Below are 26,846 nucleotides of genomic sequence, written 5' to 3'. Positions count from 1 at the left end.
TTTTTAAAGTTATCTAAATAAAATAGAAAGAAACTTCCACATGGGAAAAATATATTAAAAACAAAGATTCCAAGACTTACCAAGCGGGAAAGCGCCGGCAGACAGGCACATGAACAAAACACACACACACAGAATTACTAGCTTTCGCAACCGATGGTTGCTTCTTCAGGAAGGAGAGGGAAAGACGAAAGGATGTGGGTTTTAAGGGAGAGGGTAAGGAGTCATTCCAATCCCGGGAGCGGAAAGACTTCCCTTAGGGGAAAAAAAGGACAGGTGTACACTCGCGCGCGCGCTCACACGCACGCACACACGCGCGCACACACACACACACACACACACACACACACACACACACACACACACACACACACACACACACGCACACACACGCACACACACACGCGCACACACACACACACACACACACACACACACACCCATCCGCACATACACAGACACAAGCAGACATATTTAAAGGCCTTTAAATATGTCTGTGTGTGTGTGTGTGTGCGTGTGTGCGTGTGAGTGTACACCTGTCCTTTTTTTCCCCTAAGGGAAGTCTTTCCGCTCCCGGGATTGGAATGACTCCTTACCCTCTCCCTTAAAACCCACATCCTTTCGTCTTTCCCTCTCCTTCCTGAAGAAGCAACCATCGGTTGCAAAAGCTAGTAATTCTGTGTGTGTGTTTGTGTGTTTTGTTCATGTGCCTGTCTGCCGACGCTTTCCCGCTTGGTAAGTCTTGGAATCTTTGTTTTTAATATATTTTTATAGTTACCGTTTTTAGCATATTTCATGGCAACAGTTCTGTTACTCGGCACATCAAATGTTAGAGGAGTTTTGTCCATATTTGCTATTTGTCTTAGTTCCACATTGGTTTTCTTTCGATGTTGAATAATAAAGTGGTGGGAAGATAATATTTTTTTCTTCATACTCTTGAGGTGTTTTTTAAAGATATTTTGGGTTTGGTTCGCATGCTAGGTCCATGAAATTTCGTAAACCTGTAGCACCAACCAACTCCACCCTTAAAATCTGTTAAGTTCCACTGTAGCACTAGCTTACGATTGTGTATTTGACTCATTTTTGTATTAATTTCAGTACCATTTTGATGGTGTCCTTGAATCCGTTTCAATATTTCATCTTCTAGTTTTGGCCATTTTGCATTCAGTCCTCTATTTTCCCATTTAGTCTTCCACATTTTATTTCAGTTCTTCTTTACTAGCCCACCAACAGCAAATGTTTGGTGCTAGCCCCCACCCACCCCGCCCCCATGTTGGTGGAGGGCTGAAATGCCACTCAGCTGCTGTGTTTCCTTGTTGCTCTCCATATGCTATTGCTTTTTGTCTATAGCCCACATCTTATGAATAGCTTTTTCTTTTTTTCCCTACGAAACTAGCTACTAACAAAAATATTTTGCTGTTACCAATAACACAAATCACTTTCAGTTCTAGTTCACTGGCACCCTAGACTGTAATGACGCATAGGCTAGACAGAATTTTGGGTTGTGAATACACACAACATGTTTGTCGCACAGGTGCACTGCTGCTGGCAGTTAAATCTAGTGTTGGCAGATAGAGACAGCTTTCCTTTGGCACTGGACATATGGCTGTTTTTAAGACTGACAGGAATTTTAAATCACACACACTACATTTTCACATTACTTTCGAGTGTAAGATGCACCTTAATTTTGGAGGCAGTTTTTGAAGAAAGAAGTGCTTTGTATAGTCCATAAAATACAATAGGTAGTTATCTCCCAGATGAGACAGAAATGCTGGCCATTACTAACCTTCAGGAGGCAAAATATTTAGAATCACTGCTACACAGGTGTAAAAGTAAAAGTGACAACACTATCCTAGGTTTTGAAACTGTCAGTTCATTCCTCAGTAAGTAGAGGAGGATAGACTGAGGAAGATAATAAAGGAAAGACAGGTCACTCACAGACTCCAGGCTGAGAGGGACTCATCTGTGTTGAAGGTGAGGGTAAACAAAGATCAGTTTGATGAGGGTATCGATGAACAGTACAGTTGTAACTGTTATTAGTCAGAGGCTCTAATTTAATAGTAGTATCCAGCACATGAGGGATAACAAACATGCTTGAAAATTTGTACGTCAAGCTCAGTACTAGCAGTGTAAGCACTATAATGGCAAGCTCAGAAACACCTTGCAGAGCATTAGCATAAATTCAAATACATTGAGTGCACAGGCAGAAAATCAAAAGCTCTGGAGCCTGACCAGCTCGGTTGGAGTTGATTTGTTTGAATAAGGTTGTAGAGGGTAAGAAACAGAGGGTCAGCATAGATTAAAAAGTTTGGCGAACATGCTGTCATCCCTGACCTGCAGATAGTAGCAAGATATGTAGATATGGGTTCTGCACAGATTGATTGCCTGAGCCACCAAAGGCAAGTACATAAACATTTTTACAGCATTACAGCAGAAAAATGTGCACTCAGAAATGAGTGGCAGCTAAAAGAAGCAGTTGGATTGATACCCGAGGGATTTGTTTGTGAGCTGTGGAGCAATAGGTTTTTAGCTGATTTTTGAACTCCAGCTAACTATTGACATGGTTTTCAGTTTCAGGCTGACATAATTTAGCATTTGAAAAAAGAGGACCAGCTTATTTTCACCCATAATTGCATTATCATCATCATCTTTGTAGTGACCAACTGGGATCACATAACTTCAGTTCCTCTTCTTTGTTATTTTCTATTTTTCCAGAACGCCTCAATCTTTTCCCCATGTTATCTCTTTTCTTTATTCTGTCCATGTTGTCCCTGATGTCTTATTCCTTCTGCCTTAAAAGTCTTCTAAATTTAGTATTTTATTCTTCGAAACATTTCTTTCTGTTATTTCTGATTCTTTGATGTTGTGTCTTTAGTTCTTTTCTTATTTATGTAATCCATGCTATTTTCCAGAAATACACTGTCTCAGAGAAGACTGCCTGGAAAACACACACACACACACACACACACACACACACACACACACACACACACACACACACACACAATCATCTTGCTAATGTAACAGCAGAATAACATCACAAAGTTAACACCAACCCTGCAGCTGAAAGTATTGAGTTGGTTAACTGTGTATATGCATGGTAGTCAGTTAAGCTGTTCATAACTGTGTTATAATGCTTGTCTTAATGTAAAATAAATGGAAAGTACTAAGTAATGTGTCAGCTGAGCTCGGCAATTGCATGAAACAGTTGTAACATTTCATACTTTACATTATGAGGAAATAACACAATTATAAGAAGGATAGAGTGCTGCTCATCATAGAGATGACCCACTGACTTGCCGACACAGGCACAACAAAAAGACTCTGTACTCTGTACTGCACTCTGTTTACTTGCTGTAATTGTAATCAACCATTGTATTGAATTTTTGGAGCTCCTATTTAGAGAAGGTTGGAAAACTACTGTTAAACATCTTGTCAGTGTATCCGTAAAATTAGTCTTTCTGTTGAGCGGCATAAGTTGGATTCTTGCATATCATTAAATATTACTTTTTCCTTATGTAGACCTATTTTCTCATCACTCTTTGTGTCTGAAGTCTCGTTGTTGTTGTTGTTGTTGTTGTTGTCTTCAGTCCTGTGACTGGTTTGATTCGGCTCTCCATGATAATCTATCCTGTGCAAGCTCCTTCATCTCCCAGTACCTAGTGCAACCTACATCCTTCTGAATCTGCTTAGTGTATTCATCTCTTGGTCTCCCTCTACGATTTTTACCCTCCACGTTGCCCTCCAATGCTAAATTTGTGATCCCTTGGTGCCTCAGGACATGTCCTACCAACTGATCCCTTCTTCTAGTCAAGTTGTCCCACAAACTTCTCTTCTCCCCAATCCTATTCAATACCTCCTCATTAGTTACGTGATCTACCCACCTAATCTTCAACATTCTTCTGTAGCACCACATTTTGAAAGCTTCTATTGTCTTCTTGTCTAAACTATTTATTGTCCATGTTTCACTTTCATACATTATGCCTCAAAAACCTTACAACAGAATTACTGCATTGCCATTCTGTGTACTCTTCTGGAGAGACATTTTGCACTGTTTGTCCATCTTTCACACTTTTCCAATAACCGTTACTTCAAACTTCAGTCAAGGCACATTTTACTTCACATCATACCAGCTCCACTCAGAATTGCTTCTGATCTCCCCCTCCCCCCCCCCCCCCTCCTCTCCTTCAACTAATTCCACTGTAAAACCTTCTCCATGCACCAACCCAGAATCATTGCTCTATCCCTTCCACTGACAGAGTGTACAACATTCCAGGCAGTCATATGTGACTCACTCATGTCATTTATTGATGCAGCATTCCTCTTAGGGATGGCCGCCTAAAAACTGGTAGATTGGACACAGACAAGCTGTTTCCACTGCTCAGTTACCGAGACTGCTCTCCAACACAACTCGAGAGGCTTGAGTGGTGGCTACACTGCACGGTGTATTTGGTTTCTTCCACTGAGCACCAGTTTTTCTGAACTCTAGAGATGACAACTGTATCTTCATCTTATCTGCCCACATTTTACTTCAGACAGTGGAAACTCCAGGTTGAAGTATCAACAATGTGAGGAAAAGATAAATTGCTACTTACCAGAAAGATGACACATTAAGCTGCAGACAGGCACAATTAAAAGACACTTACATATTATCTTTTGGCCACAACCTTCAGCAGAAAAAGATGAAGGCTGTGGCTGAAAGCTACACACACACACACACACACACACACACACACACACACACACACACCATTCATTCATTCATTTACAAGCAAGCACACCTAACACACACATGACAGCCAACTCCAGCAGTATGGACCATTCTGGTTTAAGCTGCCGGAGTTGATGGTCATGTGTGTGTAAGGTGTGCTATCTTGTCAATGAGTGGTGTGTGTTGCTCTTTCTTTTTCTGATGAAAGCTGTGGCTGAAAGCTAATGTGGATCTTTTGAGCGTGCCTATTTGTAACTTAATATGTTGTCTTTATGATAAGTAGCAGTCTATCTTTTCCTTACATTGTTCACATTTTACTTCAGTTTTTCAGGCTTATTAGAATTTTTACTTATTTTCCACCTGTCTTAACCTGGTAATTTCACTCTACTTGTCGAATACACTATACTTTTTTCCGTTTTTATATCCTACTTTATTTTTCAGTGTGCTTTCTAATGTATTATGTTTAACTCTTTCTCTCATTCTGTCTTTTTTTGCACTAAACAGATTCTGAGCCCAATTTATCTGCCGTTCTGATTGACCTTGGATCATTGGAGAAAATTGACATTGTGCACTTTATTATTTCATGATCACATATAAATCTGTAAATCCGCTGCTACCTCTTTTGATGTTACAAATCATACAAGGGGAAGTCACGAGTTTTAACTGGCACCTTGAAAAAATGAAGTTATCTAAATTCATTTTGTGTTTACTTGTAGATATTTGTCTGCAGTCTTGATATGCATTAAAATCTCCATGCCATAGTATTGTAGTATGCCCCTAGTGGAGGGGTGGGGCACAGTCCTTCCATTGATAAAGTGGAGTTCTGTGCTGTAGTTCATTTTCTGCAACATTACTACTGCTGCCAAAAACGAATTACTCCACAATATTCTGCTGTATCAGTGGGCTGCACCATTTTGTTTTGTATGTATGTAGCAATTTTTAGATGACTTTCTGTAGTGTACAACATTTCATATGCTTCCGGTATCTTCAGTTTTCCTTGTTTTGTGTTTCACTTCCATTATAATACTGTTCTCCAGATATACATTTTCGAAAACATTATCTTCAATTTCATGTCAATATTTAATACCAGAGGAGTTATGTTGCAGACTTTTGTTCATATGTATCAATCCACTTCTGATATACCACCCTTCTGTATGTCACGTGTAATTTTGCTTTCTAGATGTGAAGTTTTTCACTACTTATACTAGGTACTCACCATTTTTTGTGTATTAAGAAGGAACTAAGGACCCTGTTCTTCTTTCTGCTGTTCTTTATCACTTGTTCATGCTTGCTCAACCCAAATTCTGTGCTAAGTAATTTGCTGTGTCAATGCAACAACTTTTTTAAGTCTTCGGCATTGTTGAAGTCCTTTCTTCAGTTACCTTACCACTCTTCCTAATTTTGGTGATGCAAACATACATTACATCTTTCCCTTAGCTGCCTTTCCTTTTAATTAGATTAATTAATACTAATCTAATGTCAGATCTGTGTCACGATTTTTCAGCAATCCTGTTGTGAAAATCTGATTGGAAAATCAGTGTAGCTTCAGAGGTTTTCCCCGATTCTTAGGAAGTGGCTGTTACAGGATTATTTTGGAAGGTTGCCTGTTTCTTGTGTACTTTTCGAAATGAAGTGGTTTGTATTGCATTCTCATGCTGTTGTTCTTTTCTGTCTTCGCGAGAAATTCATTACTTTGAAGATGTGAGGGGTGTCTTGAGATTGTTTACTCCTCCTTGACAGAATGATGGAACTTCCTTATATCAGAAGTATTTGACCACTGTAACACAGTATCTCATTTATGAAAACTCAATGACTGTGCTGGAACCTGGGCTTTTTGGGTTAAAGATCATAGATAATAATCAATAGAATACACTGAAAAAACGTGTGTCTAAAAGATGAAATGCAGAAAAATGAGTGTTGCACTAGCTTGCACATTCCATTTACTGGAACACATTCAACATTGGAGATCCTGCTATTGAATATACTACTGCAGGTATAACTTCCAGCTTTATGTGGATATATGAAACTCTCCACCCTAAGTTGACTGTGTTAAACTTATTAATACATTGTTCCCTGAAGGACTGCAAACTTACAAATTATCATTTGTCTTCATTGAAATTTGAAACAGGAAATTTAGAAATAGGAGGAATTATCTTTATGTATACTGTTTCCCTCATTAATATTCTTTTTTTGTCCACTGATATTTTTTCTTATATTCTTGTATAAAGTGTACTTCGTCTAGCTGATAGTCATTATTAGGAGTGAAATAGAGTTCTGAACAAGGAATTGCCCCCTAATTATAAGGAGAATTCATGTGTATGTGAGTGCTGCATTTTCACTCTTTATTCCCAAGATCAACAATCATTAAGAATGTACTGAGAGATATTTATTATTTTTTAAATAACATGGTAATTGTTAAAATTATCCTAATTTAAATGCATATTATTCTTTTCCATGTACAACATTACAAGATTATACATCCTTTTAACTTTCACAGTGGAGTTAAGATGTAGATTTCAATGAATGTGTTGTGACAAATCAGAGTTAGTGCTACGTCAGGGCTGTAGTAGACCATTAGGTTATCTGAGCACCCTCAAAACCTGACGTAAACTTTTCTTGTTATTGGTGTCATCTTTTTTGTCCTCCAAACATAAAACCAGAGATTCTTTCATGGGACATGTATGTATAACATTACTGGGAAAGCAGTTTTGGTGGAGGACAGTGGCTTACCTTGCCATAAGGATGTATGCCAATTCTGTTTAAAACAATGGGACGAAATGTAAGTGACACCAGAATTTGGAGTTAGGCCATGAAGTGTGTTAAGATAGGTCAAAGGTGACTGCTCGCACTAAGCCGGAGGTCTAAGTTCAAAGCTTAGTCTGGCACAAATTTTTGTTTGTCACGACATATTCATTATTCATTATGTTGCAGATTCAGCATTTCTGAATAGTTTTCAACAACATCATTTCACATAATTTTGTGAATTGAATTCTAGATTTTTAATGTTATAAAGTCTGCTTAAATTGGTTTCTGCCTTCAAGTATTTTAGGTTATTGAAGTTTAAAGTTAGAGACAATAATTGTTGTCCAGATTCCCTGTTTAACTTCTCATGTCTAATTTCATTGACAAATAGGTTCATGATAATGCAATAGATACATCATTGTGCCTCTGTCTCCCACCTAGACCTTAGGTCAGAGGTCTCCACATGTACTAAAAAAGTGTTTCAAAAAACTGCATCCATATCACAATTGATTTAAATACGCTATTGTGATGACGCCCATTGTGGAGGTACTGGTTCGAATCTCATTGGTGTAAGAAAACTTCGTCAGCGGTATTTCACTAGCAAGGAGAGGATAGATAGTAGCATGTATTCAGAGAAAACCAACTTCTCACAATTTTTAGGCTCAAACTGATGACCAGACACCACAAAGAGAAAGGGGGAGCAGTCATGATCAAAACTATTCGGTGGTTTTAAATATTTTTGGTAACATAATCAACAAGAATGAAATCTGTGTTTCATAATTGTAAAAAATCAATCTCATCTGTGCAACTGCAGTTGGTACTTTGTGCTGTTAATGCGTACTGTATTATGAGAACAATATAGAAATTGCATTGCCAGTCTTGTTAATATACTCACATAATGTTGTTGAGTGTTCAGTACAAGAGAGAGACTGAGTTTGACCAGTTGGAATATGCTAGTTAGTGGAAGTGTGGTGGGGCCTTTTTTTTGTTATCTATCCATTTAAGTGGCAACATTAAGGTGTTCAGCCCTCTCATATGTTTAATCAATCATTCTTAGAGATTCTCTGTAAAATTACATTATGGAATACAGGTGGTGGTGGTGACTAAGATATTTATTTGTGTTGGGGCAAAAGCAAGAGAAACGACATATTGTCATCAGCTCTATTAAGTTCTTCCATTAACTATTAACAGTTTATCTGCAGTGGAGCACATAGCACAATGTCAACAGCAAAATGAAGGTGGTTCTTTACATTCCATTACTGTGCATCTGTGTATTCCTTCATTTTCCCAGTTGAAAGATCTGAAAACCTCCTCTTTGAATGCTAAAAATTGATGACATTCAGTTGCCGTGCCTGATATCTGTGTCAGTAGTAAATTTTTTAATATGTAATGAGGTCTAATTTTTCAATATACTCACATAGACTGAATGAGTGCCTTGTTTCTTTAGGGTTAGTAGTAATTCATTCTCATTACTTCTATCTACAATTTTGTTTCTGACCTGCAGTTGATCCATTGTGCTGTATCTACACCAAAAGCCAGTATCCTCTTATGCATGAGTGAAATCCAACATTTTTCTGTGCAGTTGGTAATAATGATAATGAGTGTATGGCTTTGGTGGCTGGGAGACCCCTCGCGGGAAGGTTCAGCCGCCACTCCACAAGTTCTTTAACACCACTACGGTGTGCAGTTGGTGATATTTTTATTGTAGATCTCATGCATTATGGAGGGGAGGCTTATAGAGCTTTAGTTTTAATTACAGCATTGCTACATTTCGGGGTACTGTATTCCTCTTCAGACAAATGTAAATAATTATGAAAATTTATTGTGTGATACTTTGCCTCCAGCCTGAATCACGTCTATTGAAATACAAACAACAGGAAAAGATAGATTGCTACGTACCGCAATTAAAATTACAGTAACAATTATTAAAAACAATTAAATTTTAATTGTGCCAGTTTTCAACTTAACGTGTCTTATTTATGATTAGTAGCACTCTATCTTTTCTTACATTTTTGTTATTCCTATGTGGAGTTTTCATCTATTGAAATACAATCGTATCCAGGGGCCTTTGCTTTTTTCAGACCTGGAATAGCAATATACATCACATCTGACATTATGTCCAAAAAGTGTTATTTTCATTAACTATATGGCTTTGTGAGAGGTGTCTTGAATTATACAAACATTTAATGAAATAATCATCTTTTTGGATGTTGATACTCTTCCTTTTTTTCGTAATTGATGAGAACAAATTGTGAGATATTCTGCCTTACTTTTCCCAGACAAGTTTCAACAATGTTTGTGCTGTCATTTATTTTCCAGTCTTACATGATGCTAAGTTGCATTGACGGGGGTGACCACATTTTCTGACAACCTGTCATGATTTTTGGTCTTACTAGCCTTTATTCCCATTATTTACAGTGTCTGAAGCACTTATTTTCCTTATAATGGAAGTCGACAGTTTCACACACATTTTTATTTATTTTATCACAACAGAAGTCGTGGTTACAAATCTGTTAACATAAATGCAACTTACTAGCATCATGTAAAACTGGAAAATATAACCCATTGATGATAGCACAAACACCATCTCATGTAGGGTGCAGTATCTCACCAATTTAAAGAAGCCTTGGACTGCTTGTATGGTTTTCTCTAAGTTGTCAGATAATGTATTATTTGGCATCTCAATTAGAGCTAAGAGGTGTCCTAACACAAGTTCCTGTTTTTATTTTGTCTTCTTTCATATGCTTATTGTTTTTCAGTGTGTAAAACAAGTCTTAAGTGCTCATGAACATAATTTCAGTGTTTCATCAAGCACACATCACAGTGATTTTTCTATGATAAATTAAATAATTGTGGTCATGTGTGAGAGATGTATGGCCTTTTCCATCTTATACACTTCAAAATGCAAGGTGGTACCCAAAGCAACCCAAGAAATTCGTTGTAAAAATCAGAAAACTGCACTTAGGTCCTAATGTCCTCTGTCACCTTGAAAGCAGTCAGTGTTGTTCCCATTCTTGGAAGCACCCATGGAAGTCTGCAGGGTGAAGGGCGTTCAGGACCATTGCCATTCCACTTGGAAGTCTTCAATTGAGTCAAAACTTTGCCCTTTTAATGTGATTTTTATTTTCGGGAACAGGTAGAAGTCGTATAGGACTAGGTCTGGCGAGTGTGGAGGGTGGGGGACCATTGCCATGTTGTTTTTGGCTGGGAATTCCTTCACAGTGAGTGAGGTGTGCATGGGTGTGTTGTCATGGTGCACCAAACAGTCTTTCTTTTTCCACAAATCTTGCTGTTTGCGCCGAACATTTTCCCTCAGTCGTCTCAAAACTCCTCCCTGCCTGTTGACAGTCTAACCAGTTGGAACCACCACCTTATGCACTATTTCACGAATGTCAAAAAAATTATCAGCATTGACTTCACATTGCTGCGAACTTCTTGAGCTTTTTTCAGCCATGTAGAAGATGGCATTTTCCATTGTGATGATTGCTGCTTCATTTTAAACTCATAACCATAGACCCAAGGTTAATCATCTGTGTTATGACTCTGGGTAAGAACTGTTAGTTGCAGCTCAGTGCACGTCTGAATCCTGAGTCTTTGTTGGCTGATGGTGAAAAGGCAAGGGACAGACTTCGGTGCAGTTTGTCTCGTGTTCAGTTCATCAGCTAGAATTCTTTGACGTGTACTGTAAAACAGCTCGAGTCTGTTACAAACATGCCTTCAGTCTTCATGAATCATGTCATGCTTTTTCATGGTCATTACCATTGTGCTAGTTCAGTTGACCAGAATGTTTGTCACCTTTCACAGATTCTCGGCCTTTTTTGAAGTGCTTGAAGCACTCAAATGTTCTTGCTTGACTCAGTGCATTCCCACAAAAATTCTCTGTCAGCTCGTGTTGAGTTTCAGATGCAGTTTTCCTCAACTTGAAACAGAATTTGAAGCAAATCCTTTGCTCCTTCATGTTCACAATTCACAGAAGCACTGAAACACATCCTGGCATGTGCAGCTACAACTCTTGCCAAAGATGACACAACTTTGTGCTGCAGCGGCTACAATGTGTACCTCAAGACATGTAGTGGTAGAATGTTGTTCTGCTACTGGTTTGATCTGTACAATGAAATTCTTGGATATTTTGGGTAGCACCTTGTATGTTTCTATCATGGAAATTACAGACAGTACTCCTTCTTCACTCTCTTCCTTTGATTGCAGGCTTGATATTTAGCTGCAAAACCCATTGATCTACATGGAGAAATTTCGTAGTCAAAGAACCACTTTCAGCAAACAAAAATGTATGTGACACTAACTTGTGCAGTTCCTACCATCATTCCTATAAATGGCCTGTCATCATGAAATTCCGTAACTGGTTAATCACGTTCATTTTTCTGCTTCAGAAAAGAATTTGTGTATGTCAACCAAGGCTGCAGCAAGAATAAATCTGCCAGTTATTGGGGAAAAGGAATGTAAGCAGATGAGTGAAGCCAGAAAACTTAGGAAATGGCTTCCTATTGAATTTGAATGATTAACAGCAGACAGACTAAATTCTACCTGTCGGTCACTGCTGACGTATGAAATACAACATTATACAGGATGTCCATAAAGTCTGGGTTCATAGGGAAATAATAAATAATAATAAGTACATTTTAGTCATTTTAATGTAACAAATAATATTTTCAACTTCGTGATTTTCAATGCTTAATTTGATATACATTGCAAGATTAAGGTGAACTCAATGGGATAGGTCTGAATTGCTGTCAATTTTAGCACACTGACTGGTAATGTGTTCTGTTAGGTGGTTTAAATTTGTAATCTTCATTGAGTAAACTTTCTCTTTCAGCATACACTAGAAAAAGAAAACAAGGGGAGGAAGATCTGACGAATGGGGGGAACACTCCACATGTCCTCTTCTCCCAGTCCAGTGACGAAAACTGTCATTCAACCAATCTCTTACAGCTGCATCCTGCTGAAACCAGTCTGCAAGTCCCTCACCCAAACGCTCAGTTTGAGGCATCAATTTGTCTCAGCGTGTTCAGATAAGTCTCGCTCGTTAAATGTTCACCAAAGAAGGAAGCACATGAGCTTTCCACAAACCACTGCATACATCATCTGTTGGCAGCCTTGCTGTTAGGATGGACCCATCCAATGTGGATTGCTTGAGACCAGTATCAAAGATTCTTTTCACCTCACCATTGACATAAAACACAGCTTCATCACTGAACAACACACAGTCTTGAGTGAAATTGGTATTTTCATCCAGTTTATCTGCAAAGCATTCACATCTGCATATGTCTATAGGGATCATCTTTATTTAAGCGACACAATATCTGTAACTTGTACAGATGAAACCTCTCCTCTGCCAGGATAGAATATATTTTGTTATTTATTTATTAATATTTATTAGAATTCACTATGTATCCAGTCTTTGTGGACACACGTATAAATTTGAATTTTATCGGTATTTGGTATGGTGAATGGTATGGCATTTTACAGAAATTCGTCTTTTTAGAAGGAATAGAATATGTAAAAAGTGGTTTTTTGCTCATTGCCGGTGTAGGTTCACAGCTTTTGGAGCATTCCTGTTCTGATTACACACATTGGTTTTCTTCCTTCATATTTGCATCTCTTTTACTATCCTTTGTGTAAATAAGCCCATTAATTATACTGCATTTCTTCTTTGAAAGTTTAAAAACATTTTTCTGAGTTAACCCTGTTGGATAATTAACATGGATGATTAGATTGGGTAAGATTTTTGTAAACAGTCTCCTTAGATGAGGCATGGGTTCCAGATTTTCTACTGAATCTTATGCTGGCTTGTGCTTTTCCAGTAATTAAATTTATATAGTTAACTCACTACAGATGTTAATGTCAAAATTTTTTGACTTACCACGTAGAGCAGGCAGTGAGTTGCAAACAGGCTTAATTATAAACACTGCTGAACATTTAAGCTTTCGAAATAGAAAACACACACAAACAAATTCACACAGAAGCACAACTCATACACACATATGGCCACTGTCTGTGGTCTGCCATATTTCCATTATGGATAGGGTTGCAAACAGTTTGTTCTAGATATTTTAAGAGAAAACTTTTGTAACAGTTTTGCCGGAAATTTTGTCTCATTCATTTTCTTCAGTTATCGCCTCCAGGTATAATAGTTAATATTATTTTTATCCTATCCTCAACAGTGATTCATTTCCACACCATGCATGCAGACTGCATTTCTACCTCTGTTGATTTAAAATTCTTTCTTACTGCTATAAATACTACACCGCCATTTATTCCATAGAGCCCATTGGTTGGGGAACCAGTTATGTTTCCCCCAAAAGTGTCACAGCTAATTTTTTTTTCAGTTTTAGTGAACTCTCGGTAACGAGTACAGTGCTTATGAGGTACATCTCTTGCTATCTTTCAAAGCTTAACCTTCTGAATCATGTACTTTTCTTGCCATTTGTTAGCTGTTATAACTGATTATTATGATGAATATGACTATGCCTCTGCACCTGTTATTGCCTCAGATATTGACATATATTTGATACTTTTTCCATATAGCTTGTACACTGAACAGTTATGTTGCAGTAAAATAAATGGTCCAGTGCTTGTGCTTTGGTTCTAAAAAAACTTGCTTGGTTGATGGGGGAGTGGCAGTGCTTTTTCTTTTCTTTGCTGGTGCTTGGGCACAAATGTAAATTCATGTCTTGTTTTACTGTGCACTGAGAAATAAAAGTATGGCTACAGCAGGAACATAGCTTTATACTTTGTACTGTGGCTGACTTAATGTTCATTCTTATGTTATGTATTCATTCTAGCTAGTTTTGCTGTCTCTGTAATTGCTTCAGTTTTCCATCATTGATCTTTGCTATAAATAAAAAAATTAAAAAAAAATGTTAGAAGAAATAAGCTCTCAGGATATTTTTATATTTCACCTACAAGTTCTGTTAAATAGGGTACACCTACATATATTTATACTAAAGAGGGCAGTAGTCCATGCAGTTTCTTTTCTCCTTTGGATGCTTGTGGAGTTGAATTCTCAATGATGATATTTGCGTGATTGGTTTCGCATGCACAAAGGGTAGCAAAGATCACTGATGGCCTTTTTTTTGTGTTGCACACACTAGTGTCAATGTGATTTCATTCTTATTATGGTGTGGGTGCTATGTGCAGTCTTCAGAGCGCCCCATGCTTGAACGTGCCCATCTGTACTCAGTAGACAAGCAGCAAGTGTCTATAATACAAGTGGGAAGTGAAAGGTTGCCACAAGAGAGCCCATTGTTTCGTGGTAGGACATCGTCTCTAACAGGTGAGTTATATTTTATTCACATAATAGACACAATACGTGGGTTACAAGGAAGCAGGTACCACATCTTTGAATTAAATTGAACTGCTTTTAGCATGTATCCTAAGTTCTTTGCACTGGAATTCCTATGTAAGTATTACACTGCTAAAATTGGAAGGCATTGTATGATAAAGATACTTGGGAATGTGTTTTACTTCTTTTCTATATATTATTTGATGCTTACAATTAATATTTCACTCATCATCTGCATCTCACTGTATCCCCCCCCCCCCCCTCCCTTTTTTTTTAAAAAACGACTGATGATGAAACAAACAGTGGTTCACAGTTTAGCCACTGTAACTGAAATAGTATCTTTGACAGATCTGTCTTTGAGTGTAGTGTGAGCCATTCGCTGACATTACTCATGATTAAAAGTTGGTGGCATAAACTAGTACTTATTTATTTTGGTCCCAAGAACCGTATGTTGTACAGTGTACAGAAGTTACAGGACAAGTCATAGGTATACAAAAACCATAGCAGAGAAAAGGTATGATAATAAGCTATACTAATAAAATTATGTAGTGCAGCTCAACAAAAAGTATGTCTAAGTAAAATGTTCTTAATTTTATTCGTAAGTGTCTTGCTGTTTTCAGGAACTGATTGGGATAATTTGTCATAGAGCACACTGCCCATAATTCTTAGTTCAGCTAGATCCTTGGACAGTCTTTTGCACATAAGATGAATATTTGCACTGGAACATGTATTATAATGGTGAACAGATTTACAAGTTCTTTTAACAAATATCACAGTTTATGATATATAAAAACAGGAAACACTTAATATTCCCACTTCCCGTAATATTGGCTTGGTAGATGTTCAGGAGACACTTGTTTCATTACCTTTATGAGTCCCTTTTGCAACACAAAAATTTTCCTGTTGACTAACTCCCAAAATGGATTGCTGTAAAGTGTAGATGAATGGACTACTGCAAAATAAACTGTGTTTAGTGTTTTGATGTCACAGGATCCGAAAAGCATACCACAGACTGCTCAATCTTTTCTGCAGCTTTTTCTCTGTGTATATTCCATTGCAGCTTTTTCTCTGTGTATATTCCATTGTAAATTATTGTAGATCTATTCCCCAAGAAATTTAATTTCGTGGACTTGATCTATTGCTTTGTCACGTACTAGTATGGGATCCATACAGGTACGGTGTTTTTTTGGAGGCACCAGTACTTGTTGTATGATGGCATACTGTACTGATACCTCTGATGGAAAATGCTTTAGAATAAATTTTCAAAAAACACCCTCAGAAACCTCTTTTAAAAATCAAGCACAGGGAGGCACTGAGTAGTATACATGCAGTTTTGCTTGTATTTGTTAATAGTATGTTGTTATGCAAGCAGGAAGTTAGTTAGTTTATGTAATGAATTAATTTCTCTCTCATTATTTCAACTGACTGGTTTTGGAAAAGGAGATTTGTATCAGCTGTGCACAGAACAGTCTAGGCTTTAGACGGATTCCGAGGCAGATCATTGATAACAGGAAAAGCAGTGGACTCAGTACTGAGCTTCGAGGGACATCATGCCTAATCACAGATCCATTGGACACAATTTTATTAGCATGTGTAAAACTCAAACTGATGTTTTGTAACAATGTATTATTATGGTTTCAAGGAGTGCTATTACATGGATGTACACTACTTTTTTCAGTATTTCCAACATGGCAGGAAGACTCGTGCCCTGTAGCTGTTAATGTCATTTGTGTCTCCTTTGTTATACAATAGAGTAAATTTCACAATTCTGAATATATCTGTGACACATCATGTGATAATGAACTATTAATAACTTCACAAAGAAGCTTTATAATTACCACAGCAATATTTTTCTATTGAGTATGTTGAACCTAAATATTATTCATAAATTGTCTGTCTGATTTGAGACACCCGCAAAACCCGCTGAGCAGAACAGGTAATAGGATTATGGAAAGGGCCAATGGCTGAGGTCAGTTTCTGCTTCTAATTGTCATTTATTGTAATTTAGCAACTCTTTCACGGCTGTAGGCCTGCAACAAGAAATTTTAACAAGATAAAAATCCAATTGAGATAGCAATAAAATAATTTAAGGAAACAACATATGCAAGGTGCAATACCAGTGGCTGAGGGCCACAATAAAACTTCAAAATTTCAAAATATATTACCATAATCTGTAAAGGCAGAAGGCTGCAGGGTTTAAGCTTGAAAGATAAATTTAAAAATTCATATGTAGAATTTTAAGAAACAAACAGTAACCAAGACCCTAAAATTTAAAATAGCTGACAACAGATAATTAAACACTGGTGGCTCTCAGAAGGCCTCCAGGGAGGTTGGTGTGCCCTCATTCACATAGGTGAGACAGATGGTGAGTCCAACTATACTTGATCCCTCGGAGCCAAACCAAGGGGCAGCCACGTACAGACCGACACGACAACTTGCTTCCCGTCAATCAGTACATGACAACCCTAAGAGACAATTTTACAAACGTGATAATCCACAATGGCGTACATATTAGCTGTCAAAATTACACACCATGTTGGACAGTGACAACAGGTGAGGAAAGGACGCTGCCGGAAATTACGTTAGTGGCCAGGGCAAATAACCGGACCACTAATGGCCAAAAGGCAGAAAATGCCACTGGTGCACTCAATCATAGTCGACCAAAATAGTTAATTGCACCACATGGCGTCTAAATCTCAGCAGTAGAATCACTTGGTGTTGCTCACCAACAGCAAACCACCGACGCGAACCACCACAACATGAATAGATGTGGCTTGGGTAGTTGAAACCACTACTCAACTTTGACATCCTGAGTTGGTGAAACACAAAACTTGTTGCGATTGGACAGCTCCACACATGTTCCGACACTGTGCAGGGACTGCCAGTGGCCCCACCCAACTGCACCGTGCTGAGAACATACCCCATCCGCAATAGCCAACCGATTCCTCTTAGAGTGCTGACAACATCAAAAATAATCGTCAGTAGAAATAAGGACAACTACACACACAATCTGACAAACACTTGCACGAAGACCTGAACGATACCCAATGGTAACTAAAACAGATTGGGAGTTGATGCGCGCGCGCGCGCACACACACACACACACACACACACACACACACACACACACACACACACGAGACTCGTGAACGATCGGTGACCCCCAACGCGTTGTTCAGCAGGACCACTGACCGATGATCCACCAAGACAGTGACCCGGCTCAGGTGATACGTGGTGGCAGCTGTCAGGCAAGCCAAGTCGACGCACGCCTCACTGCTACCCCAACCCGACTGCACTAGCACCGCTTTGCAGATAGCCGACTCCTGAACGGTCAGCGAGCTAAAACAGATCGTCCGGTAGAGCTACCAACCGACGATCCACCAAGACTGTGGCCTGGCTCAAGTAATTTGTGGCGGAAATGGTCGGACGAGCCATGTCAATACAGACATCACTGCTGCTCCAACCTGACTGCCCAAGTGCCACATTGCCACACCGACTGGCAGGTTCGGACTGCACTCCAGACCCATTCCAACTGACTGGCAGCCCGAACTCACAACCCAATCCGACCACCCGAACTGCGACCAACTCCCTTACGACAGTCAACAACCAAGAAGTAATAGCAGTCGAGCAAAGATACTACGAGAGGGGTATATTGATACGCACTGCTAACTCCGCTCACAGTCACACAAAGCAGCAACTCAGTGGCAGTAGTAATTTAAATAAACGCAGTGAGGTGGAAGTATGTTAAAAACAAGGTGTAAAATACATAATGGCGGGAACACAAGCCACGAACGGCTCAACCCCCCCCCCCCCCCCCCCCCCCCACTCCTCGTACCAAAACCTGGGGGTGATATGCCGAAATAAACTAACTAGCAGCTTCTAAAAAGGCACAAGACAGTGGCAGAGAAAGGCCGCGAGCGAAACACTCGGTTGGACCCATCCCTGCAGAGGAAAAATGCCCACTGGCTACCCAACATCCCCCCAGGAAGAGACCGGCCTAAGTCCGGCAAGACGACCAATTCACAGCCACTGCTAAACCAGCAATGGAAATAGCGAGATACCCGCTCAGACTTCAACAGTGCAAAGGAAACATGCCCCAGGCAACCAGACATCCCTACACAATAGAAGACAAGGAGCTAAGCCTCACAAGATGACCAAAGTTGGGGGTCTATTCGAAGCTGACAACCAAAGAGCTACCAGAACTTTAAGACCAGAAGGAAATGTCTGAAGTTAATGGATTATCAGTGCCTGTACTCAATCCCACTGACTGTCACCAGGTGGGTTCCCTCTAGAAGACAAACAATGTCTTCAAGACCTTCAGTAGCCTTACAGGAAACCTGTCTCTCCGACCACCGCTGTTGTGACGTCAACTGGCTGACGCATGGCAGCGCGCTAACGTGCTACCAATTCTGGAGCACTGCCCTCAGTCGGTTGATGTCTTACTGCCAACTCATAAACGAGATGGTCTCTTCTCGGCATACCAATACTCAGTCACTGTCTGACTGCCATCATCTTAACACCTGAAACAATACAAACCAAACAATACAATGCCACAGGTACAATAGAAACAGGAGTGAAACTTACCAAAACTAAGTTGGTAAGCACAAGCGTAACCACGCTCTGCTACCAGTGAAATGCCCGCTAAACCCACTGGACAGAATACGTAATAGGATTGTGGAAAGGGCCAAGGGTTGAGGTCAGTTTGTGCTTCTAATTGTCATTTATTGTAATTTAGCAACTCTTTTATGGCTGAAGGCCTCCAACAAGAAATCTTAATAAGATAAAAATCCAATTAAGATAGCAATAAAATAATTTAAGGAAACAACATACGCATGGTGCAATACCAGTGGCTGAGGACCACAATAAAACTTCAAAATTTCAAAATATTTTACCATAATCTTTAAAGGCAGAAGGCCACAGGGTTTAAGCTTGAAAGATAAATTTAAAAATTAATTTGCAAAATTTTAAGAAACAAGCAATAACCATAAGCCTAAAATTTAAAATAGCTGACAACAGATAATTAAACACTGGTGGCACTCAGAAGGCCTCCAGGGAAGTCGTCTGCCCTCGTGAGCCCAACTATACTTTATCTGTCGGAACCCAACCAGGGGGCAGCCATGGACCGACCGACACTACAACTGGCTTCCCGTCAGTAAGCGCATGAGAACCCCAACCGGCAATGTTACAAACGTGATAATCCACAATGGAGTACGTATTAGCTGTCAAAATTACACACCATGTTGGACAGCAACAACAGGTGAGGAAGGATGCTGCCTGAAATTACGTTAGTGGCCAGGGAAGGTAACAGGAACAATAATGGCCACAAGACAGAAAATTCCACTGGTGCACTCAAATCATTGTCGAACAAAATAGTTAATTGCACCGCATGGCGGCTAAATCACAGCAGTAGAACCACTCATCAGGAAGCCTCCCCAACAGCAAACCACCAAAGCGATCCATCACAACATGAATAGATCTGGCTTGGGTATGTGAAACCACTACTCAACTGTGATGTCCTGAGTCGGCGAACCACGAAGCTCGTAGCGATTGGACACCTCCACACACGCTCTGACATTGTGCGGGGACTGCCAGCGGCCCCTGCTCACTGCACTGCATGGAGAAGTTCCCTCGTCCACAACAACCTACCGACTCCCCTCAGAGTGCCAACGATGTCAAAAATAGTCATCAGTAGAAGTAAGGACAACTACACACACAACCAGAAAACACTTGCACAAACGTGTCGTTTGGTAGGACGACCGACCGACGATCCACCAAGACCGCGGCACAGCTCAGGAGATGCGTGGCGGCAACGGTCAGGCGAGCCATGTCGATGCAGACCTTACTGCTGCTCCCACCCGACTGCCCTAGTGTCATATTGTCACTCTGACTGGTAGGTTCAGACTGCACTCCAGACGCAGACCAACTGACTGGCAGCCCGAACTCGCAACTGGAACTGACCACCTGAACTGCTACCAACTCCCTTACGACAGACAACGACCAGGAAGTAATAGCAGTCGAGCAAAGATACTACGAGAGGGGATATATCGAAATGCGCTGCTAATGCCGTTCACACTCGGTCAAAGCAGCAGCTCAGTGACAACAGTAATTTAAATCAACGTAGTGAGATGGAAGTTCATTAAAAACAAGGCCTAAAATACATAATGGCAGGAATTCATGCCACGCACAGCTCATCACTGACTAAGTGAAATGTTGTGTAACAGTTTGTCCAGCACGACGGTAACTGAGAGGAGAAATTAATATTTTGTGATTTGTCTTTTTGTGACCTACTTAGGACATCGTTGAGATGTCCTGAGAAAATACCTGACATCTTTTTATAAATTTCTGTCGGCCTGACTATTTCCTTTTTGAAGATGTATGACTGTGAAGCACAGAGTTCCCTCTATACCCACACTTAAAAAAAAAAATTAAAAAAAACTGTGTTTTCTTTTGCACTGGGCACAAATTGATGGCACAAGGATTATTTTTCCTTTGTTATGTTAAGTATGAGAGATCATGGTGTAGTAGAAGATTTGTGATAGCATTTGTAGTATTTTTACATTTGTCTTTCTTTGGAAATGATACAGCCAAGATCAGAAATTCAGCCTTCTTGCAGTGGATGTTGCCTGTAGTCTTCATTGTTCAGTTTCTCATAACAGCTCACTTCTACGTGAAACCAGTTATTGAGATTGAAATTTTGAAGAGACATATTTATTTCTTCGGGTGTTTTATATGAGAGTTGTAACTAGTTTCGGAGTTTTGGGGTAGCTGATAGTTACAGGAGTATTCTTGATCTCACAAAGACCTTCAGTCTTGTCAGGTATGAATTATTAATGTAGAAATTGCTACAGTCTGGATTTAGGGGAAAATTCAACAATTGGTTTCAGTTGCATCTCTCCAACTGAATACAAAGAGTTGGGATCACCTAAAAAAATTTCAAAAGCTTACAGTCAAAAGACAAACCATTCTTGAAGCTCCACCCTTGGTGCACTTGAAGTGGACCACTTCTATTTATTTTATTTATTCATGATCTCCATCAAAACATTCAGCAAAGTCTACCAGTAATGTTTGTTGGTGACAGCAATACACTTTATTCAGATGAATATGCTCATGACCTGCCTGAATAGCTTCATGTTAAAGTGCTGCTTCCGAGACTGGGAAGTGCTCTGGCCCCAGATAAAATCTTCCCAGCAGATTGACAATGAGAATTAGTGTTCCAACAACACTGGATGTGATTCGTTGGTGGTTTCCCACATCACAGTACCCAAATACGAGGCTGGCAGTTAAGTCCACTCTTAGTTACACAATTCTCAAACATTTTGCGAACTTGCACTCTCACATGCCATGACACTACAAGGAGACAGTTGCTGTACACATATTATGTCCTGGGGATAGGATGGGATGGAGTTGGGGGGGCGGGGCAAGGGGGGGGGGAGGTAATGGGTGGTATCAGGAAGGGCATCCAGCCACCCCTTCAACTAACCATGCCAAATCCATTACTAACCATGCTGACCCAGCACCGGTACAGCCCAAAGGCACAAGAAAAAGAACAAGAATCAATGTGCTAATGAACTCCATAACACCTTTTCTCAAATGAACTCCAAGCTGGTCAATTGGTTAGACACAATAAAACTGTTACTGAATAAAGGCAAAACTATATATATAATTTTTCAGCCATAACATTCAATTTCATCAAGGATATATGATATCAGATTTAAAAATGTGCCTATTACAGGATCATTTAGTAATTGCGAAAGCGTTACGGAGATGATAGATAAACTCCAGTGGAAGACTCTGCAGGAGAGACGCTCAGTAGCTCGGTACGGGCTTTTGTTGAAGTTTCGAGAACATACCTTCACCGAAGAGTCAAGCAGTATGTTGCTCCCTCCTACGTATATCTCGCGAAGAGACCATGAGGATAAAATCAGAGAGATTAGAGCCCACACAGAAGCATACCGACAGTCCTTCTTTCCACGTACAATACGAGACTGGAATAGAAGGGAGAACCGATAGAGGTACTCAGGGTACCCTCCGCCACACACCGTCAGGTGGCTTGCGGAGTACGGATGTAGATGTAGATGTAGATGTAGGTAACCATTAGAGCACTATACCCACATGGCAAAGCTGAGTGAACAGCAGTTACTCCCCATCACTCGCTATCCACATGTTATGACATCATTCACTTTCAGTGCTTGAGAAACAGCTGAGTGCGACCAAACAGGCACATAGCCCTTTCTGCTTAGCTCCATCACAGTGCAACTTGAGGCCTACAGAAGAGCACCAAACCCGTGCACACAGACTTTGCAGCCTATGCATGTCCATGTGGCTATGCCAGCCGTGCAGATAGCTGTTTCTGTACATGGTGAAGTGTCTCTCATCTTTGGCAACTTTTGCCAAGCTGTGCAGAGTTTATTTGGTTTCTCGTCTACTGCAGCCGAGTGAACTGCATGGTGATTATTTTCTTACTGTGATATGGCAACCACTAAATTCCTCAGAGAGTGGATAGATGACGCTCTACAGTGGAGCATACACAATCCGATCCAAAGTATCCGAAACTCCTGTGTAATGTTGAATTGACCACTAGAATGTCACAAGAGATGGGCCCACCAGTATAAGAGGAGACAGAGAATATTGTGTTGTCAGTAGAAAAGCAATAACAGCAGGACGGGTGTATTATTAGAGCTCAGTTACTTTGAATGTGGACTAGCCATTGGATGTTAATTGAGTAATAAACCCACAAAGGACATTTCAACCTTTCTAAAGCTGGCCGAGTCAACTGTTGGAGGTGTGTTTGTGAAGTGGAAACATGAAGGAAAAGCCACAGCTAAACCAAGACCTGGCAGATCTCATGCTGATGGGACCGTCGAGCATTGCGGAGGGTGTTTGTAAGAAATCACATGGAATCGGCAGAAGGAATCACTTGTGAGTTTCAGAGTGTTACTAACAGACAAGCTACAACAGTGAGTGTATGTAGGGAGCTAGGAAGAATGTTCCTTATAAGCCACACATTTCTGTAGTCAGTGCTAAGCATGTTGGAAGTGGTACAAAGAGCGACACCACTGGACAATGGAAATTAGCGTTGTGAAATGATGACTCACACTATACACCATGTGGCAGTCTGACGCAAGGGTTTGGGTTTGTTGAATACTTGGAGAACATTACATGACATCATGTGTAATGTTGATAGTAAAGGACGAAGGATGTGGTGGTATGGTATTGGTGGGTGGGCGTTTCATGAAGTGTGGTCCCCTTATTGTGCTAAATGTGGAAGGATACAAACATATTTCATGGTGGTGTGTGCTGCATACAGTAGAGGAACAGTTTGGAGACTATAACTGTTTGTATCACCATGACAATGCACCTTATCATAAAGCAGCATGTGTGAGGCAATGATTTGTGAAATGAAATGAAATGAAATGTGGCTTGGGGCTCCCTTCAGGTAGTCCAATTGCCTGGCGCAGGTCTTTTTAGTTGACCCTTATTCAGCGACTTCCATATCGATGAAGGATGATAAGGTGGTGAAGACAACACAGCACCCAGGCCCTGAACAGAGGAAATCTCCTACCCAACCAGAAATTGAACCCAGGCATTCTGCTGTGCTGACAAGCCAACTATGGTGGGGGACTGTAGACAATACCATTCCGGCAATGAACTGGCCTGCCCAGAGTTTTGACCTGAACCCAACAGTTCACTTTTGAGATGAGTTAGAACGTTGTTTTCACTCCAGACCTGACCTTTCAACATCATTACCTTCTCTTGTTTTGGCTGTTGAGGAAGAATGGTCACTGCCATTCCTCTACAGTTAGTCAGACACCTCATTGAAAGTGTCACCAGCAGAGTTCAAGCCATCATAAAGGCAAAGGGTGGACACATCCCATATTCATTTCCACTAATGGGTGCCTACATACTTTAGGTGAGATAGGGTATATAAAAAAGTTAGTAATAGATGGAGCAGTTTGAGCTATGCATTTAACCCTCGAGCAGGTGTGCCAATTTTCATAACATGAGCATGTGCGCAATGTACTTTGTACACATGTAAAGAACAGCATCTTTATGTTACCAAGGTAGACATATAAGAGTAAAATCATAGTTTCATCTAAGTTTAATTAAACAACAATAAAAATAAAATTATATAATACCAGCTAAAGCAGAAGTGTTGGCAACGGACAGTTGTTACCTCACTATAATGACCCACTCCAGGCATCAGAGCCCACCCAGCTGCTTAGTCTATTACTAATTATCTTGAGGTCAACTACCACGCTGTGGGATTGTGCTGCTAGCTCATAATCTGGGTCATTTTCTTCCGAGGATAGTAAATTTTTTTCTGATCTAGCTCACTGTTGATTTTATATTACTGTTGCTCGCTTGAATGTTTGACGACACAACTTATCACTGTGTAAGCTGAAGCAATAATGACGGAATACGTATGGGCTGGCCATTGTGAAACAACAATGAAATGCTGAAAAATAATTTTACTTGTGTTTGGCATACTATACAGGGTGGTCCATTGGTTGTGACTGGGTCAAATATCTCACGAAATAAGCGTCAAACGGAAAAACTACAAAGAATGAAACCATTTGACCTACGGCAGCACCATCTAGTGGGTCAACCATAGCACCATCTGGTTTCCCCCTTCAAGCTAGACGAGTTTGGTTCTTTGTAGTTTTTTCGTTTGATGCTTATTTCGTGAGATATTTGGCCCGGTCACTATCAATGGACAACCCTGTATAAATAGGTGTGCTCACTTGTGGGTTAATGATGTACGTAAGTTATGTGATATTGAAACACTAAAATGTGGATGTTTTATAATTGTATATTCAGTACTGTCACATATTGCATTCCATTTTGGCATGCCTCACACAGATATTTACTATCATAAGAAAATACTCAAATAATGAGAAAAGTGCCTCTCCCCTCAACCACTAAGCACCTATTTATGGAGGTCAGTACCCTGCCAGTGTCTTATGTTTATGCTCGTGAAACAGTGCTTTTTATTCATGAAAATGTACATACTTCACAAAAAATAAAAATATCTACCATCATCAGACCCGTAACTCCAATGATATATCTATAATTAGTCAACAGCTACATCTAAAGCACATGGGAGTCCTATACAACAAGCTACCTGAAAGCCTAAAGTTGATTAGATGAGGATTCAGAGCAAAAGTAAAAATGTTACTTCAGATGAACTGCCTCTATACAGTGGAAAAATTTATGAATACCACTCTAAAATAACCAAGTTAAATACACTGACTGATAAAAAAATTGAAGCACCCAGAAAAAAATATCAGATGTCAGTTAACTTTGAACACACACACACCATTGGTAGGTTGTAAATGATTTGGGCTGCAATTATTTGTGACAGATGGGATGGCCACCATTGATGTTTAGTGTTGTTACCAGGCTTGGTGGGGTATGCAAGGGTTGTGAATTCCACCAGATGTTGAATGATCACTGAACAACACAGATGTGCCACATACTCGTGTGAGACAGCTTTATCAGCATGCTAGAGACTCTGAATGGGCCTCATCAGTTTCCATTTGGCTGGTTGGTTGACTCAAATAATATCCGGATTTGTGTGATATTCAGATTTGACAATGGCCTGATATTCAACTGCATGGGAACATGAGGGCAGGTATACTTGTAATCAAAAGTCTGGTTGACCAGGTCTGACCACCACAAGGAAGGATCGCTGTATTGGCACCGAGCACCATATAACAGCTTCACATGTGCACATGTCCGAGAACAGGTAATGGACTCCCTGCAATATTCTGTGTCAACCTGCACCATTGCTCAAAGAGTAGTGCAGCCAGATTAGGGCATTACCATCCCATGAGTAGGCCACCATTAACACCACAACCTAAATGGCTGCATTTGTAGTGGTGCCATTACTGGAAAGCATGGGCTGCTGATGAATGGTATCATATTGTGTTCAGCAACGAAAATGGTTCTGCACTACTGTAGATGACCATCTTCAGCGAGTACAGCGATGACTTGGAAAGAGGCCCTGTTCTCCCAATGTTTTGGAGAGGCATAGTAGTTTTACTTCTGGCATCATGGTGTGGGGAACCGTCAGGTATGATTTCAGGTCACAATTGG

The 26,846-nt window shown here is 40.0% G+C and overlaps 1 protein-coding gene across 5 annotated transcripts in view; it reads left to right on the top strand.

Annotated features, from left to right (window-relative positions):
- The window catches only part of LOC126278994 (rho GTPase-activating protein 17-like), a 157,616-nt gene that overhangs the window by 112,315 nt on the left and 18,455 nt on the right, over positions 1-26,846 (top strand). For 3 of the 5 annotated variants that reach the window (XM_049979309.1, XM_049979311.1, XM_049979310.1), the window contains exon 14: positions 14,606-14,741. The exons of the other annotated variants lie outside the window; for them this stretch is intronic. In XM_049979309.1, coding sequence (XP_049835266.1) covers positions 14,606-14,741 — 136 coding nt within the window. The remainder of the gene's footprint in view (positions 1-14,605; positions 14,742-26,846) is intronic. 5 annotated transcript variants of the gene reach the window in all.

Source organism: Schistocerca gregaria, chromosome 6 (genome assembly GCF_023897955.1).
Source record: "Schistocerca gregaria isolate iqSchGreg1 chromosome 6, iqSchGreg1.2, whole genome shotgun sequence".
Taxonomy (NCBI): domain Eukaryota; kingdom Metazoa; phylum Arthropoda; class Insecta; order Orthoptera; family Acrididae; genus Schistocerca; species Schistocerca gregaria.
This window is presented reverse-complemented; position numbering and strand designations above follow the sequence as displayed.